The 21,210-nt window shown below is 33.6% G+C and overlaps 1 protein-coding gene across 1 annotated transcript in view; it reads right to left on the minus strand.

The window, feature by feature from the left end:
- Positions 1–18,680, minus strand: part of LOC117344221 (embryonic protein UVS.2-like) — a 43,553-nt gene extending 24,873 nt beyond the window's left edge. Inside the window, exons 1-2 of the mRNA XM_033906892.1 lie at positions 18,534–18,680; positions 106–196 (exon numbers count right to left, since the gene is read on the minus strand). Coding sequence (XP_033762783.1) covers positions 106–163 — 58 coding nt within the window. The 5' untranslated portion in view covers positions 164–196; positions 18,534–18,680. The remainder of the gene's footprint in view (positions 1–105; positions 197–18,533) is intronic.
- Between the last annotated feature and the right edge of the window lie 2,530 nt (positions 18,681–21,210).

Below are 21,210 nucleotides of genomic sequence, written 5' to 3' on the forward strand. Positions count from 1 at the left end.
GGAGAACATTTTAAATCCCGTGCTATTTATACTATTTGCCATCAACACGATTTAGTATCTACTTAGTGGAGAGATTTGAAATATTTAACTGACAAAAGGACATACCTTTAGAAGCACACGCGAGAATGATGAAACAGGCTATCAGCCGTTCCGTGTATCCCATGATGGTGACAGTAATGGAATCCTCTTGTTAGTACTGAAATGATTCAAATAAGAGTGTCACAAACATCTAACAGAATGTCACAAACATCTAACAGAGTGTCACAGATATCATACAGAGAGTCATAAACATCTTACAGAGTGTCACAAACATCTTACAGAGTGTTACAAACATCTTACAGAGTGTCACAAATATCTTACAGAGTGTCACAAATATCTTACAGAGTGTCACAAACATCTTACAGAGTGTCACAAACATATTACAGAATATCACAAATTTCTTACAGTGTGTCACAAACATCTTACAGAGTGTCACAAACATCTAAAAGAGTGTCACAAACATCTCACAGAGTGTTACAAACATCTTACAGAGTGTTACAAACATTTTACAGAGTGTCACAAATATCTTACAGAGTGTCACAAATATCTTACAGAGAGTCATAAACATCTTACAGAGTGTCACAAACATCTAACAGAATGTCACAAACATCTAACAGAGTGTCACAAACATCTTACAGAGTGTCACAAACATCTTACAGAGTGTCACAAATATCTTACAGAGTGTCTCAAACATATTACAGAATATCACAAATATCTTACAGAGTGTCACAAACATCTTACAGAGTGTCACAAATATCTTACAGAGTGTCTCAAACATATTACAGAATATCACAAACATCTTACAGAGTGTCACAAACATCTTACATAGTGTCACAAACATCTAACAGGGTGTCACAAACATCTAACAGAGTGTCACAAACATCTTACAGAGTGTCACAAATATCTTACAGAGTGTCACAAATATCTTACAGAGTGTCACAAACATCTTACAGAGTGTCACAAACATCTTACAGAGTGTCACAGATATCTTACAGAGTGTCACAAACATCTTACAGAGTGTCACAAATATCTTACAGAGTGTCACAAATATCTTACAGAGAGTCATAAACATCTAACAGAGTGTCACAAACATCTAACAGAATGTCACAAACATCTAACAGAGTGTCACAAACATCTTACAGAGTGTCTCAAACATATAACAGAATATCACAAATATCATACAGAGTGTCATAAACATCTTATAGAGTGTCACAAACATCTTACAGAGTGTCACAGATATCATACAGAGAGTCATAAACATCTTACAGAGTGTCACAAATATCTTACAGAGTGTCTCAAACATATAACAGAATATCACAAATATCATACACAGTGTCATAAACATCTTATAGAGTGTCACAAACATCTTACAGAGTGTCACAGATATCATACAGAGAGTCATAAACATCTAACTGAGTGTCACAAATATCTTACAGGGAGTCATAAACATCTTACAGAGTGTCGAAAATATCTAACAGAGTGTCACAAACATCTTACAGAGTGTCACAAATATCTAACAAAATATCACAAACATCTAACAGAGTGTTACAAACATCTTACAGAGTGTCACAAATATCTTACAGAGTGTCACAAATATCTTACAGAGAGTCATAAACATCTAAAAGAGTGTCACAAATATCTTACAGAGAGTCATAAACATCTTACAGAGTGTCACAAACATCTAACAGAATGTCACAAACATCTAACAGAGTGTCACAAACATCTTACAGAGTGTCACAAATATCTTACAGAGTGTCTCAAACATATTACAGAATATCACAAATATCTTACAGAGTGTCACAAACATCTTACAGAGTGTCACAAATATCTTACAGAGTGTCTCAAACATATTACAGAATATCACAAACATCTTACAGAGTGTCACAGACATCTTACATAGTGTCACAAACATCTAACAGGGTGTCACAAACATCTAACAGAGTGTCACAAACATCTTACAGAGTGTCACAAATATCTTACAGAGTGTCACAAATATCTTACAGAGTGTCACAAACATCTTACAGAGTGTCACAAACATCTTACAGAGTGTCACAGATATCTTACAGAGTGTCACAAACATCTTACAGAGTGTCACAAATATCTTACAGAGTGTCACAAATATCTTACAGAGAGTCATAAACATCTAACAGAGTGTCACAAACATCTAACAGAATGTCACAAACATCTAACAGAGTGTCACAAACATCTTACAGAGTGTCTCAAACATATAACAGAATATCACAAATATCATACAGAGTGTCATAAACATCTTATAGAGTGTCACAAACATCTTACAGAGTGTCACAGATATCATACAGAGAGTCATAAACATCTTACAGAGTGTCACAAATATCTTACAGAGTGTCTCAAACATATAACAGAATATCACAAATATCATACACAGTGTCATAAACATCTTATAGAGTGTCACAAACATCTTACAGAGTGTCACAGATATCATACAGAGAGTCATAAACATCTAACTGAGTGTCACAAATATCTTACAGGGAGTCATAAACATCTTACAGAGTGTCAAAAATATCTAACAGAGTGTCACAAACATCTTACAGAGTGTCACAAATATCTAACAAAATATCACAAACATCTAACAGAGTGTTACAAACATCTTACAGAGTGTCACAAATATCTTACAGAGTGTCACAAATATCTTACAGAGAGTCATAAACATCTAAAAGAGTGTCACAAATATCTTACAGAGAGTCATAAACATCTTACAGAGTGTCACAAATATCTAACAAAATATCACAAACATCTAACAGAGTGTTACAAACATCTTACAGAGTGTTACAAACATCTTACAGAGTGTCACAAATATCTTACAGAGTGTCACAAATATCTTACAGAGTGTCATAAACATCTAAAAGAGTGTCACAAATATCTTACAGAGAGTCATAAACATCTTACAGAGTGTCACAAATATCTAACAGAATATCACAAACATCCAACAGAGTGTCACAAACATCTAACAGAGTGTCACAGACATCTAACAGGGTTTCACAAACATCTAACAGAGTGTCACAAATATCTTACAGAGTGTCACAAACATCTTACAGAGTGTCACAAACATCTTACAGAGTGTCACAAACATCTTACAGAGTGTCACAAACATCTTACAGAATATCACAAACATCTTACAGAGTGTCACAAATAACTTACAGAGTGTCACAAACTTCTTACAGAGTGTCACAAACATCTTACAGAATATCACAAACATCTTACAGAGTGTCACAAACATCCAACAGAGTGTCACAAACATATAACAGGGTGTCACAAACAAACAAACGTTTTATTTCAAAATATTTTATAAAAACAAATTATTTCAAGGAAATTGGGCTGCAGGCTATTCCTATCAAGGAAGAACGTAAACGACATAGTATTACACGATTTAACGCAAGCTATTTCGAGAGGCCCAATAGGTCTGTGTCGCTCATTTAGCATTAATCCGAGAAGTGAGTTTAAGGTCAAACATCTTTTATTTCAATGACCTTGAGAAATATACATTTTTTTCGATACATTGCCCTAGATTGGCAGCTATTTATCCAAATATATTTCTGATTATTGAGAATTCGTTTAAATATGTTAGCATATTTGGCCTAAGATGTAGGTCAAGGTCATTAATTTGAACGTATCTGGTAGCCCTTAACCCCAACATTCTACAGGCCTACCGTCAGGTTCCTTGACCTCTTGGTTATTGGAAACTCGTTTAACGATTTTAGCCTACATTCATAGTCCTTCAGCACAGCATTCTATAGGCGCCATGGTTCTCTGGGCCTTTTTGTTTTTGATATTTCATTCAAAGCTTTTAGCCCTTTTCACCCCTGTGACTTTGAATCAAGGTAAAGGTCCAAAATTTGAACAAACCTGGTAACCTTTTAGCCCAGCATTCCACATGTCAGGAACTTTGGCCTTTTGGTTATTGAGAACTCATTCAAATAGTTTAACACATTGGATTCTTGTGACCATGAATGTAAGTCAAGGTCGTTCATTTGAGCGAACTTCGTAGTCATTCAGCCCAGCATACTACAGGTCCTAGACAACTTGGTTATTGAAGAGAAAAGATTATGCGCATCTTCGTATTATTGGATAAAACCCACCATGCAAATCTAGGCAAAGTCAACACTTCAGGTCTTGTAACAATGACACCATCAGACATGTAGATACATATATGTATATGAACTACAGAAACAGACGTTACAGTTAATCACTTGACATGCAGCATTTTTTGAAAATATGATGGTTGTTGGAAAATCTTCTACGTAATTTCACCGACGACACTCGCCATACAAATATAGGTCATATCCGAATTACGCGATTGTCTCAAATGAGAAGTAACTGGTATTGCTGGGGGTGATAACGGAACCACTAGGCATATATAGAAGAAGTTCGGACATATCTCTTACTGAAGCAAATGTAAGTAAATAATATCGAGCAATGGTATAAAAGAAATGTTTATCATTAAAAATATGTTCCATTGCTACATAACTACCTGTTTAAGGAGCATCTAAATAGCAAATCCAGTCAAAACAGTAAAAGTTTACAAGACTATAAAATCGTACAATGGTGCAATTTAACATAAGTAATTTTGATCAGCTTTAGTATACATCGTTGAAAACCGTAGGACTTGTTGTTAATACGTAATATTGTCGCACTGTTTGTTTATTTCAACAACACATGCCAAAATGCATATTTCAAGGTGACATAATTAGATCATTTGTATCGCATATATTGCACAAAATGGCCATGTCGTTTTGCTCAAAGATGTCTAAAGCACACAATAGAAGCATTAGTTTAACCAGATTTGACTTTATAATATGTATAAACACCGATTTTATTTTGACCTTGAAATGCAAATGGTGGTTGCCAATAATACAACACAATTGTGGCATATAATGAGGTACATCGCAACAACCGGAAGGCTTGGATGAACTCACTCTTCGACGGATGTAATTTTTATGTTTTATAATATGATGCAGTATGTAGTGTATTTATTGATTAGAATTGGTGCAATATTGATACATTGATTGGGTAAACAAATAGTGCTGTGGAATTAACTGTGATCAATGAGTAGTGTTTTATGTAACATTTTACATTAGCATTATCTTAAGCTTGGTAAATGTTTTACAGAATTGTTACTGTTTTTTAATTAAATGTAATTTTTATGTTGAGCAATAGTATAAAATGGTGCTGTATATATGTATTTATTTAATACTGTAATAAAATGTGAACCTTATTTTATAGCTTGTTATACTTTATAAAGGGCTACTGGTGATCAAATTTCACAGTATGAATGGAACCTCTATATAAAGGGCACCTGTCTATAAAGGGCACTTTTGTTGCTTCCCTTGGATGGCCTTTATAGACAGGTTTGACTGTATTTCAAACATCAAAGATGCTCTCATTAGACGTTAGAAAGAACTCTAGACATGCTAAAAGACTGCTTTTTGAGGGAAAAGTTCAACCGTTAAGTTTGAGGAAAAAGATGCATATTTCAAAAAAGATCCAATACTGACAAGTTTAACAATTTATTTTAAAAATGTCCTTCTTACTTTGATCAGATGTCTTAAAAGTATGATAAAAGAGTATTTTTATTGATTGAAATGTATCCCTTTTTGCAACATTTGTGTAATATCATTCACATTGCATTTCAATGTCAAAACAAAATAAGTGTTTATACGTACATCAAGTCAAATCCGGTCAAACAAATGCTCCTACCCTGTGCTATAAACAATAATGAGCACAACAGCTATTTTTCAGATAGGTTATTTCTGTGACTTCGAATTATTCCATGCCTCATCTTTCCACAACGAAACTTTATATGAAACACTGTTAGCATCTACAGAAAATGATTGATGATTTTAAGAAACTACATGTCGAAACAAACATCTCGGGATATTTAGATATTTATTCGTGTTTGAAATTCAACATGATTCTCCTATGTAGATGACACTTGAGATCAAAGTTGAATGTTAAATACGATTTAACGTACTCGCATCATACACCGTTGAAAGTCAAGGTTCGAATGAAAGAATTCATTCATACAATTATGCCAGTTACGCATTGATCACACGTTAGACGTAGGACATTTCTTTTGTAAGATAAAATCACCTCAAGGTCAAGGTCGAATTGCACCTATTCAGTTGACGGTATACATCAGCTTTCATTAGAATATAATATCTTTAACGGTTTAAATATTATTGCCGGATAAGAAATTATTCGAAAAATGGGTACCTTGACCTTTGAACTTTCACCATACTGTAGTGCATTGAATATCAGGTTATACAAATATAAGACAAGATATCTTCAAAGGCATAGAAGTTATGGCATGGACAAGAACTGCACTTACAGATGCACTTCATCATTTTCTCTTGACGACAAGGTGACAGAGACCTATAGTCCTTCAATGGGCTGCACGTCATTTTTTTTTAGAGATGATCCATAATAGAACTTCAGTTATTAATTATTACTGGACGTGGAAAACATGTACTTTTCACTACATTTACATATTCTAGATAATATTAGCATTGGCATTGCATAATAGATTTTAGGCAAATTTTATAAAGTTATATTTTTTCCTTTAAAATTAATGCTTGCATTCTATAATTAGGTATGTTGCTGGATAATTCGGTTGTGTTGATTAATCGGTCAAAATAGGGCGAAATTCGGAATTTGTAGTTTATATGAAGGAAAAGAAGACCATTAGGGCATTCGTTTTTCGAGTGGTTGGTATGCACGATTACAAAATAGTGTTTAAATGCTGTATTAAGTTGAGAACTGCGTCTTTAAAAAACCTTCCAATCTAGACACGAGTCATTTTGAGTACTAGGTGAGCATTTATACACGATGTGAATACGCACACACACATTTATGATATAACATGAGTCTTGGAAGTAGTCAATTACGGACCTGTTTGACACTGGTCTACTCAGTTTATATATTATAAATAGGTATATAGCTGTTTGGTTATCTACATGGTGTCAGAGAACGTGTGAGTCTTGAGATTATGTATAGGTTTTCCTGTCTTTTTGAATACTAAGTGTGCATATATACACGTGTGTGGTTCTCTATAGATCAGGGGACATATATGTCTGTTCTTAGGATTATGTACATGTAGTACTGAAGAGAAATTTGTGTTACAAATATTACACCTAAACATGAACAGGTTGCCTTTTATGTATTTAAGTATACAGCTAACAGTATGGAATACTTAGTCGTATCCCATGCAATATACATGTAGATTGAACCATATTTTTTATGATTACTAAAATCTAATATTTCCTCAGTTCTCACTTAACCTAAACTTCATATCAAAAACATGTTTGCTATTGATATCCTTTATGTATTTGAAATGTGTGACACTTTAATAAATTAACTCTTTATTATATTTCTCAAATACGGGTGTCTGCGGTAGCGCAGTCGGTTATTGCGCCGGCAACGTAGATCCCTAGTCACCAACTACTACGCCTCAAAATGACCGTGTCTGTTTACCCGGCGATAAACCCGGCAAAGACGGACACCGTGGTTACTTAAGGACACTCGTATTTCCATGCAGGGTCCTAATTTTAAATATTATTGTTTACGTAGTGGCTTTAATAAGCAAACATTCTATAATGAGGGGTATAGAAAATCAAACATAGTATAGAACAATTAACTACCCCTTACTGATTACACACGTAACACATAATACCGTTAAGAGAAAGAATGGAGAAGGAAATTGGTAACGATGCATATATCTTGTCAAAAGTATACATAACTAAACCGATAGAGACTCGACTTGTATATTGATATTCGTTAACATTCATTCAATCGAACATACATATTTTAAGCAAAGCTTTTGCTTGAAGTACCATAAATAAATGATTAATTTTCTATTGTTTTTAAGCTGAATGCCGCTTTCTTATTGGTTGAGTTTTTTGTTCATATGTCTGAGAAAATGGCGGAAAATGGCGCGAAAAGCGGCTATTGGCGTTGCGTATTGATTTATGAAAAAAGAATCCCTTGTAAGATCAGTTAAATTGAGCATAAAACATGTTTTAATCTTGAAAATCAATTTCAAAAATTAATTTAAAGCATTGATGGCAATCATTATTTAGTTCCATAGGGGTATGAAACAATTTTGTTATCAAAAATGTAAGAATATGCTACGCGGATTCATACAGTTTGCAAACAATTTTTTCCATACCCCAATGAAACTAAAAAAAAATGACAGCAATGCTTAATATAACTTACGTATAAACTCGAATATTTTACATTTTTACCAGTCAAATATCGAGAATTATTCATTCTGAAATAGTGATATTTTTTACTGGTGGAAAAAACCTTTACAAATCAAAACAGTGGTAACAAACGACAATGAATAAAAAACAAATGAAAGCTCACCGGGTATATTTCGCTATAAAAATGTAATGAACAAAATATCTAATTATGTCTTCAGTAATACCAAATAGAGTGGGGCTAATATTTCGATAATATTTACGAGTGTTAAAATAAGGGATATGACCAAGGAGGAAAGATTTAAAAGATACCATTCTACGAAATTGGGGAAGATTTAAAAGATACCATTCTACGTAATTGGGGAATATTTAAAAGATACCATTCTACGAAATTGGGGAATATTTAAAATATACCATTCTACGAAATTGGGTAATATTCTAAATATGCCATTCTATGGAATGAGGAATATCTGAAAGATACCATTTTACGAAATTGGGGAATATTTAAAATATACCATTCTACGAAATTGGGGAATATTCTAAATATGCCATTCTATGGAATGAGGAATATCTGAAAGATACCATTCTACGAAATTGGGGAATATTTAAAATATACAATTCTACGAAAATGGGTAATATTCTAAATATGCCATTCTATGGAATGAGGAATATCTGAAAGATACCATTCTACGAAATTGGGGAATATTCTAAATATGCCATTCTACGGAATGAGGAATATCTGAAAGATACCATTCTACGAAATTTGGGAATATTTTAAATACACTGTATATATATATATATCATTATACGGAATGAGGAATATTTTTAAAGTCACTATTCTTCGGAATTCGGCAATATTTTAAAGATACCATCATTCATAGGAGTTGAGGAATATACTACAAACGCCATTTTGCGGATGGAGTGATATGTTTAAGACACCATTTTAAGGAACAGACTATGATCAGAATGTTATGTTGTAGTTTCACGAGCTAATCCTAGATATATACAAAATCAGACATCATTCTTGAGCGGGAATTAGACAAGTTTACCCGTGTGTTTTTTTTGTTTTTTTTTTAACATTTCATTGATATTTTTATTATCTTTATGTAGACCTAAGTCACAGGGGCCTCCATGATGTCTAGGTTTTGTAGATCTAGGAGAACAGTTCCATTCACTTCCTTCAAAACCCTGATGATATCACATGTACTATATGTTATTTCTGAATCAGAACTGGTCCTGCAAATTAAAGCTATGACATGTTTTCCCCACATTGGCCCGGTGAATGTGCTGCACAGTATGGGTTACCTACAGATCATGCAGAAGCGGGCGGGCGGCCTGCGCACTATAATTTCTTTTCGTGTGCGTAGAAAGATGTTAATCATATTCATGGGCAAATGAAACCGATTAAATTTGCTAGTTTCACGGAGTGTTACTTGAGATACTGACGTAAACAACACCAGCATTAGCATAAACTAAGGTACACTCCCTGGTACTTACCTATTTCACAGTATCCGATAATATACATTGTACATCTAGGTTTTATGAGATTGAATTATACACAAAGCACAGACCTAAATATCTTAAATTTTCTAAAGATACATCTTATATTTCCACAAAAAGCAAAACACCCGAAGAAACAGCGGAAACATGTTCCTCTGTGAACAAGCTTTGAGAACAGACAGTAGATAGTGTCAGAACGTTAGCACAACAAAAAAACAAATATGATCCGTACACCAATTAGATAAAAAAAAACATCTGTTTAAAAGAAATTTAAAATGAAGATTGGAAAGTACTTAATAACAAAAAAAACATGATTTGATTTGAAATGCAAAATATTTACGTTGCCAAACGAATACAAATTACACGAGGTAACAGACTTTACTGTTTTTACCAGTGATATATCGAAACATATTAGTTCTATAAAAGTGATATTTTTCACTTGTGAAAAAAAAAGAAAAACAATTTTTTTTCTGATTTGACCAATCCGACCACTGCTTACAAACAACAATGGTGAAAGTTAAAAACAGACCCGAAATATTTTGCTATAAAAATGAAATAAACAGAATATCTAACCGTGTCTTCATTAATACCAAAAATATTTCACTCCTGCGGCTAATATTTTGATATTTTTCACTTGGCTGCACACTCGTGAAAATATCAAAATATTAGCCCAAACTCTTGAAACATATTTGGTATTAATAACACTATAATGTAACTTCCATTTCCCCTTTGACATAGGTTTAATGTTTGAGTGACATATATTGAAATCATATTATTAAATGCGAAAAATAAATACACTATTCTAAGGATAAGAAGAAATATGTTTCAAGCCTTGCTATATAAATTTGTACCTACCTGATATTAAGGTAATACACATGTACATTATAGTCTGTAGATCCTATGTAATCTAGAATTAATATACCACCCTTTCATTATTATGAAGAGCAATGTACATTATTGTTACAGACAGACTATCAATAATTCGAATCTGAATTACTGGGCTAGGCATAAAATAACATTAGATAAGACTTATGTCCTATCAACTGCGTCGCTGATATGAAAGAATACTATTTTCGTAAGCTCTATATATACATATGAATCATCAGACCTTCCTACCTGTGCAGTACATATACAAGACCAATATGGAGTGGAAACCTTCACTTTCCTATATAAGTAAGATCTCAACAAGAATGTAATATTAAATGAAGATGGAAATATAACGTAGACACATAGTGTATTAAGATCAGAGATGAGTGTTTGCATGATGGCGTTTCATGCTTCCCTCTACAGTGTGTGTTAGTAGTACGTGACACTGTGCAAAGCTTTCCGCTTGATAGGGTTCCACTTCAATCTTAGAGAACCACTTCTCCGTTTTAATTAGCCAATCCAAGTCCTGACACTTGTTTGGTTTGTTATATAGATGTAAATACCTATGCCAAAAGGTTTCACACAAAGTGTTGTTTATATAACACGTTTGTAAAATGATTATTGATAATATGAATTTTAAGTGATCTATTAGATATATTTGTGTATACCCAGTTGAATAGATCTTACTTTTGAATATTTGAAAGCGTTTCAAATGAATTTGTAAACAGTAAAGAAATTCTTTTGAGAATAGGTGGTTAAGAATATATCAAGTATTGAATTATAAGATATTATTGTTCACACATATTTAATAAAAATACTATCGGAGTATTAACGGAAATGAAGTATTAATGGGGTCTGATTTAGCTTAATATTGATGATAATAGTTAAAACATATGACATGTAATTTCGTTTTGTAATGACGTCATGATAACAAATTGACTTCATACTTTCCAGATGCAAAGGTAAAATGCTGACGTTCGATCGAAATATCTGTTGAAAAGACCATTCCTACGTTCTATCGAGACAGATATGTGGAGAGCATCATTCTATAATCATCCTTTCATCCATAGGGCTATTTAGTTTTAGTTTGCAGATTTGTGTTCCGTCCGTTCGCACCCCCCCCCCCCCCCCCCCCCCCCCCCCACACACACACCTACACCCAGTTTAATCTTTTTACAATTACAAATGTTTGTAGATGTGTATTACTAGCAAATAAAAAGTTGGTCATGTAGCAATAACGACTGTACAGACAAATTAATAATCGAATTTTCGAGGCAATATGCCCATTTATCAAGGCACAAATAAATTACGAACGACCACATACAATGTTTTGACATAGAATAAGCAACACTTACACAAATTCAGTAGATAAATAGACAATATCGTTATGTTTGTGTAAATGATCCCTTCAGTTGATAATTAATTCGTCAATGCGTATTGTTATTAATTAGCGCGTGGTACGTAGCAAATGTTTTTGTTCCCAAAAAAATGGCGAAAACTGCGACCAGCAATGACAATTTCGGGTGGCAATTTGTGTGATAAAAAACCCAATATTCCAGGCTAATATAGCATGTTTCAACATAAATTGAATAAATATCAAAGTAATTCACAGGTTTTTTTTTATAGAAAAGCGTCGTTTGAACATTAAAAGCAATTAAATGGTGTTCATTTAGGTCACGATATCTGAGTGTCTCTTCCAAAAAAAATCTTTCAATAATGATTACTTGTATCCTCCAGTGAGAATGCAAGTGTTTACTAGGAAGCGGGCAGTAGATTTGATAGAGAGTTACGGTTTGGTTTGGTTTACTTTGTTTAACGTCCTATTAACAGCTAAGGTCATTTAAGGACGGCCTCCCGTGTGTGCGACATGCATGCGTGTGGTGAGTGCGAATGTGTGTTTTGGGAGGCTGCAGTATGTTCGTGTTAAGGCCGGAACTTTTGCCGATTTATAGTGCTACTTCACTGAAGCATACTGCCGAAGACATCCAGCAGGAAACCCCACCCGGTCACATTATACTGACAACGGGCGAACCAGTCGTCAGTTTTACATTACACAGAACTATTGATAAATATGTATGTGTGTGTGTTGCCGTATAGCAAAATAATACGTAAGTTAAACAAATAATGTGACAATGTGCATTAAACAGTTTTGATAGCAGCATACATGTACATGTACATTCTAAAGCTAAAGACGGGTGGAAAAAAACAACATCATTAACCGATAAGGACCCGGGATATACAATAAACGCCTTACAAAAACACCTTTACCTACGATTAAATGTATATATATATACATACATGTAGTATTGCGACTTTGAACCTATTGTTTATTATCTTAAAAATATATTAGATATCGATTACATCAACGACGGATGTTTTCTACAATTGCTGACGTCATCTCTTTGTTTGTGTGACTGGTTCCTGTTGTTACCTTTAGAGAGTAGTATAATACCTTAATTCAGCTGACGGTCTGGTATATAAACATCATTGCTGGATCCAGTTCTCGGGTAAACGTATGTGCATTGTAAGTTTTAGGTGGTGATACAAATAAATTGTTGTCATAAAACTTTGATTTATAATTTCTTTTTACGAAGTGACGGAATTGGTGTAACCAAACAGCTGTGTTAGCGCGAGTCAGATCCTGACGTGATTATTATTTCTGTATCATTCTTATTTAAATGATTTAATATTGTTGGTGTAACTGAACACCACGGGAAATATTAAGTTTCAAGTCGGGGTGTAACAGGCCATTGGAGAGATCTCAGTGTACCCCACACTGTGTAATCAAAGGAAATATACACGGGATATTGTTTTTTAACGAGAGACTTGAATTTATATGACAAATTCAATCTATCATATACTTAACTTGTAACTGCATGTCATTTGCACGGTTGAACAGAAACAAACATTTTAAATCTTGTGAAATAGCAATGGATCCAATATTTAACCGACAGTCTATTTCTATTGTGGGAGTTTTGAGTTACATTGTATTATTTCACTAACAGTCTATAATTCATTGGTCTTTGGTTTATAATCAGGACTTTGGGTTATAATCAGGGCTATGGTTTAGTATCTGGGCTATAGTTTCGTATCTGGGACTATGGTTTCGTATCTGGCCTATGGTTTCGTATCTGGACTATGGTTTAGTATCTGGACTATGGTTTAGTATCTGTGTTATGGTTTAGTATCTGGGCTATGGTTTAGTATCTGTGTTATGGTTTAGTATCTGGGCTATAGTTTCGTATCTGGGTTATGGTTTAGTATCTGGGCTATGGTTTAGTATCTGGGCTATGGTTTAGTATCTGGACTATGGTTTTAGTATCTGGGCTATGGTTTAGTATATGGCCTATGGTTTAGTATCTGGGCTATGGTTTTAGTATCTGGGCTATGTTTTAGTATCATTTCTATGGTTTAGTATCTGGGCTATGGTTTAGTATCTAGGCTATGGTTTAGTATCTGGGCTACGGTTTCTTATCTTGGCTATGGTTTAGTATCTGGGCTATGTTTTAGTATCATTTCTATTGTTTAGTATTTGGCCTATGGTTTAGTATCTGGGCTATGTTTTAGTATCATTTCTATGGTTTAGTATCTGGGCTATGGTTTAGTATCTAGGCTATGGTTTCTTATCTTGGCTATGGTTTAGTATCTGGGCTATGTTTTAGTATCATTTCTATGGTTTAGTATTTGGCCTCTAGTTTAGTATCTGGGCTATGGTTTCGTATCTGGGTTATGGTTTAGTATCTGGGCTATGGTTCAGTATCTAGGCTATGGTTTAGTATCTGGGCTACGGTTTCGTATCTTGGCTATGGTTTAGTATCTGGGCTATGTTTTAGAATCATTTCTATGGTTTAGTATCTGTGTTATGGTTTAGTATCTGGACTATGGTTTAGTATCTGTGTTATGGTTTAGTATCTGGACTATGGTTTTAGTATCTGGGCTATGGTTTAGTATCTGGAATATGGTTTTAGTATCTGGGCTATGGTTTTGTATCTCGACTATGGTTTCGTATCTGGATTATGGTTAAGTATATGGGCTATGGTTTAGTATCTGGGTTATGGTTAAGTATATGGGATATGGTTTAGTATCTGGGCTATGGTTTAGTATCATGGCTATGGTTTAGTATCATGGCTATGGTTTAGTATCATGGCTATGGTTTAGTATCATGGCTATAGTTTAGTATCATGGCTATAGTTTAGTATCATGGCTATAGTTTAGTATCATGGCTATGGTTTAGTATCATGGCTATAGTTTAGTATCATGGCTATAGTTTAGTATCATGGCTATAGTTTAGTAGCATGGCTATAGTTTAGTATCATGGCTATGGTTTAGTATCATGGCTATGGTTTAGTATCTGGACTATGGTTTCGTATCTGGATTATGGTTTAGTATCATGGCTATGGTTTAGTATCATGGCTATGGTTTAGTATCATGGCTATGTTTTAGTATCTGCAAAATCTTATATTTTCACTGCATCTATGAGCAGTTTCATTAGTTTGATAAATTTCTATATTTCACAGGATAAATTGCAATAAAATATTAAACTCCATTATCGTCTCGTATCATACCGACAAGTGTATACAAACTAGTAATTTACCCCATCACTGAAACACAATCAATTTTGAAATTTCGGGCTTACATCCTACTTTTTTCTTACAATATGATATGTATATCGCTATGTGTATTATTTACAATACCCCACACGATGACGTCTGATTTGATATAAAGGAAACTATAAGCTGATCATTCGTGTTCTTTCAATCATGTTTTTTTTTTTAATTTTCCGGTAACTGATACAGTCTATGAAGTTTAATGGTACAGTTAAAAATCTTCACCCATATATTATACACAGAGGAAGCACTAACATCAAAATAAAGTAATATATATTCATTATAAACCGTGTAATGAACAAAATTAAATGGTATGGCCCGTCAATGATGATATAAAACCCACTTTTGTGGTGAAGAGCAGGACGTCATTAACTAAATAAAAGTCTACTTTTCAAAACTGAAAACAGATTTATGAACATATCCTTTACGTAAGGTGAGGCCAATACGATAATGTGTAAATATTGAACTAGATCACTGGGACCGACCAAACATGTCTAGCGAGAGACCGAGCCATATAAAACTCATTTCGTTTGGTATATCAATAGTTTACTTTCCAACAACACAATACAGTCAATCACAATAAGGACAGTGTCATCACACACAATATCCCTTTGTGTTGTGTAGTGGTGATGGTGGTTGTGGGATACGTACCTCGGTTTATTACATTTTTACCAGTGAAATATCAAAAATTATTCATTCTATAAAAGTGATATTTTTCACTAGTGAAGAATATCATATTTTTCACTAGTGAAAAATATCACTTTTGCTGATTTGACCAATCAAATTAATGATTAGAAAATACCAAAATAATTGACCAATCAGAAAGCCCGACATATATGTCAGCACCTGGACAGGGGAAACTACTTTTTTTGTTTACAAATTATCGCTGTAGTCCTAGTTAGCATACGGGGTAGGGTTTTCGTTGATAAAAAATGTAATAAACAGAATATCTAACAGTGTCTTCAGTAAAACCAAATATATTTCACACGTGTGGCTAATATTTTGATATTTTTCACGAGTGCGCAGCACGAGTGAAAAATATCAAAATATTAGCCCCACTCGTGAAATATATTTGGTATTACTGAAGACACTGTTAGATATCCTCTATATATCACATCCACTGATGGACGTAAACACATTAGTATCATTACTACAAACTTACCAGTAATACATATCTATATGTAGCTGTGTATAAAATGGTTTTTTCTTAGCCCCGTGTTCATAAAGAATGAGCAAATATTCATTTATTAGGTCTACATGTAGCTAGAACTTGGTGTTTATACTATTTCTAGTTCTAGTGCAACAGACAGCACTGATTATTAACACTTTACGAATAAGAGATTAAAATTTACGAATTAGGGGTTAAACTTTTACGAATTAGGGGTTAAAATTTTCATTTTAGGGGTTACACTTTTACGAATTAGGGGTTAAACTTTACGAATTAGGTGTTACACTTTTACGAATTATAGATTAAACTTTACGAATTACGGGTTACACTTTACGAATTAGGGGGTTATACTTTACGAATTAGGGGTAACTACGTATAATAAAACCCTAGTTTTATCCAGCTGATTAATTAACCATTCAGTTAAAGACTTTCTTTTTAACGTCATCAATGCCAGCAAACAAGCCACTACTCACTACTTCAAATACATTTGTATAACAAAATCAATAAACAAATACATATCAAAACAATTTTCTTATGATTAATGTCACATTGCGATTGTGCTCGACTACTTTCACCATTAGTGGAAGCATATACATGTGAAAATATAGACTAGCCTTGGATGGTTCAAGCATCCCTCCCTAATAATACTGAATTTTATTTTTGGAGCTTTTGAAAGTAAATGGATTTCAGATCAATAATTGTGAAAATTATAATTTTGCAATGTTGACGTTTCCTTAGAAAACAAAAATTGAAAATAAAAAAATATAAAAAAAGAAGCAAGCATAAATAGTGCCATCAGGAATATTCAAATGGAAATATATTTAAAGTGTTGTTTTATTTTACAAATACAAATATAAAGCAATAAAACACCTCGTTTGCATGTATCTGGGAAGCAATGTCGTGCATTTGTGAATTTGATTTAAGATTGAATGATATGTAAAAATATGTATTCCCCATATCAAATGTTTTCATTTTTTACAAAGAAAATTGTTTGCAGGGGAAAATTCGATTTACTTTTTATAAATTAAAGTGGTACGGAAAAGAAACTGATATTGAATTGATCAATTACATCTTCCTTAGAGAAGCACGCATTTGCTCTAATTATGGTGTTGTAAACATTTATGGCGTCTGGAAGCTGCCAGGCTGCTTGGATCGGAATTAAATTTGCATATATCTCGGCAATTAAGTCTTGTACAATGTCAACGTGTGGTCAGATTATCTAATTTTGTCATTATGTAATCAAAAGTCACTACATTCATTGAGATAAAAAAAAATCGGATCATTATATAAATACTTATTTGATTACATTCTTACCCACCTTTGCGAAGGAAATCGTTCAACGCAAAAATACAGCAATTTGTTGGTCCTTATAATCAAATTGTCCATTCGATCACGCGATTTGGGCAGACGATACTTATTTTTTACCCTGTCTGCCATTGATTAATCTGTTTTGTTATTGTTGACATAGAACATTAGCCTGTAGTGGTAATGACTATTGTTAATTAAGTTATAGTTCAATATAAAACGTTCTATACCAAGGCTGAAATCAAAATGGCAGTACATGCTACTTCATAACGCAAACTTTATACTTTTTAAATTTATGCATTTTACGATGTAGTCAATGTCGTCTAGCATAATATAATTCAGATACGTTATGTTACTCAATACAAAGTTACATGCTTCCGTGAACTAGCGTTCAAATTATTATTGTTCAAAAGACAGTAATTTGATATATGTCTGAAACCCTGCACTTCTATAGGTAGTGGCCTCTCGATTCAGTGCTAGGCACTGGACAGTATTTACAGAGTGTACATGTGCATGTGTATACATAATACATTGTATATGTAGGTAATATAACTGTACCCTTATACGTGTTCTAAAGGCAATGTTTAAAAAAGCTTAACACTATCTAATCAGTATTTATGGACATACTACATTCGTATTGGATAAAATATAATCAGAAAAGTTATGGCAATGCTATTGATGTCACACCAATAACATTCTAAATTGATTTGTAATAAAACAAAAATGTACGATCAGACATCGAACCTATGTTACCTAAGTTCCTTGTTAAGTGATGTTTCCTTCAACAACAGAGGTTTATACAAATTGTTAACTTACCTTTAACGGATTCCCTAGGTGTTAAACATATCCGTACTATTCCTCACACACAACCAGAACTAAAGCGAGTTTAGCGTTCCCTATGTACTGTAGCGCGAGTGGTGTACGACTTGTTTTGAGCAGATGAGGTTCGTGTAACAAACAAAATACCTTTATACATATATATAGCATACTTATACACGTAGTTTACAGTATGGTGTCGTAAAAGGTATCGATAAAGACGTGTCCAATGAACAGCCAATGATTCATGGCGCAGATCTACTGATTACCCTATCAACACAAATAGCCATAGGTAGGGTTTGTAAATGATTCAGTGCAGCGGAAGCAGAATTTTAATAGGAATAAACCTGGTCTGGGCCAATCTTACAACATATTTGTAGATACGATATGTATGTATGGGCAATCCAGGGAGTGTATAGTGTGTGTAATTAGGCGAAACATTTTTGTTTATAATTCTGCATCTCTTACGTCTTTGTATTCAGTTCATTGATAATAAGCCATACCTAATTAATTTTTATATTTTGTTTTTGTTTTTGTTTTGTTTTTGTTTTTGCTTATATCTTATCAATATTCAAATAGAATTAGTATTCTCTTTATTTCCTCAAAATAATGAAGATTTCAGCAACACAATAAATTCATCTCAATTATCTTAAAAGACATTTGATGATTAAAAATAATTAAGTGGTTCTTATGTTTTAAACATTTGATACAAAAATCCTAAATTTGTCAGTCTGATATATCCTTCGGTTGAAAATTCAAAGTTGAATATGTTTCCCGACAAAATATATTAATTAAAGCAAAGTCTGGTGAATGATGTAGATACAAAATGAAATTTAGACCCATGTTACTGATTAAATGGCACCTCGATGCAGTTTTATCACAGTGAAAGTGTTATGGTATAACTATATAACACACCACAATATGTTATATTAACATAATTCCGTGTTGTTCAAAAAGCCAGATTGTACAGACCCAATCAGAATACAATTAATGCATCTATAATGTTGGGGTATTTCGCAGGGTTAGTGGTACTGATATTGAAATGATATTATCTTATCAGCGTCATCTACAACATAATACATGTTTCGTCCCAACGTTAGGGAGGGACATCAATAGCAATTTTGTAAATATAGAATATCTTTGGCGATAACGGTCACATAAAAGCAACAGCAGCTACATTGTAGTACATTTTATTTTTATTCTGAGTAGATCTCATTAGCTGGGTACAAAGGATGCGAAATTATGAACGAAAAACATTCTTGTGAAAACTGTTTTTTTTTTTTTCATTTTTTTTTTTCGGTAACAAGAATTTGATAGTCATTTGGTGTTTTCGCAAAGAAGATTTGTGCCGTCATCAGATGGGAGATCAGGCACCGAACTACAAATAGTCTTTTGAGTACAAGATCACGAAGGCACCAAGCCTGGGGGAAGGGAACATTCCTAAGGAGAATTAGGAGTACATGTCTTATTCATCTCCAGCCTAAACCGTAAATTTAGTTTGTTCCAAGACAGTACACATTTTATCAGTCACATCCTTTAGCTCTTGTTTTAGGTTTTTAATGTGTCATTTTTACATATTCTGTAAACTGTTTTTACGTTACATGATTTTGATTTTCAAGACGTTTGTCCTCTCAATCATCGCGGTGCTACAATGTAACAAATTAACAGGGACCGTTTAGTTTTTGCTGAGATATTACATTTTCATTTCATGAGGTATCTGCAATCTTATTGGCAAAACATCTTACAAATCACCTCATATGAAGATAAATATATAATATTTTGATTAAATATACGCAAAATCAATTTTATATACCTTGCAATAATGTATGCTATGTATGTTTACAAATCCGTATTGATCTTACTACACAATAATTGCGTCGTATTTCAATTTTTATCAATTTTATTTTCAAACAGTTTATCGGTCGGTTCCATTCTAGAGATCGGTTGGACCTTAGACTAATTGAGGAGTGTCTTCTCCCAGCAAACGCTAATATTTTTTGTTTTTGTTTTTGTTTGTTGTTTTTTTAACAGCGGTTCTGTCTCTCGAAAGGGTTCTCTCTTCAAACACATATATAACTACCCCCATTATCAAGAACACCAAACATACGTTCTTTTCTACTTTACAACTTTTTGAGACATTACGGCCTTATCGCATCGCCTTCTGAACCCGGCCAAAAGATGTGTTGTATCGCAATACTCGGTTAATGAAAAAAATATACTCTGGGTTTACGGTTGGACCGATGACTATGCTATTGTCAATAATTGACTCACAATGTCTGTTCCAGATCACGGTGTAAATGCAATAAATGTCTTAATAATAAGATAAGATACTCCCTTCGCATGAACTGCTCTGCAGGTAACGCGTAATACTTGTACCTGCTGTCTCCGACTGCATGATCGCTAGATACGACTAAATTTGGGATATTGTTTTCTCTTGATTCTAGAAACTTGATTCTGTCTAAGGTCTCCATTAACACTGCCCTAGATTAGCAATAAGCTGTGAGTTTGCCACTGTGAGGAAGACTTGGGTTCCGTCTCCAGTCTGAGACATACATGTACCAGAGTCTATAAAAATGGAGTTGCTACTCCTTCTTAGCGTCAAAACGCATGTATCTATCACACAAGGAGGACGTCGTTAAACGGCCATACTTGTTAGGAGGACGATAAACAATACTAA

This window comes from Pecten maximus, chromosome 15 (assembly GCF_902652985.1).
Source record: "Pecten maximus chromosome 15, xPecMax1.1, whole genome shotgun sequence".
NCBI classification, from domain to species: domain Eukaryota; kingdom Metazoa; phylum Mollusca; class Bivalvia; order Pectinida; family Pectinidae; genus Pecten; species Pecten maximus.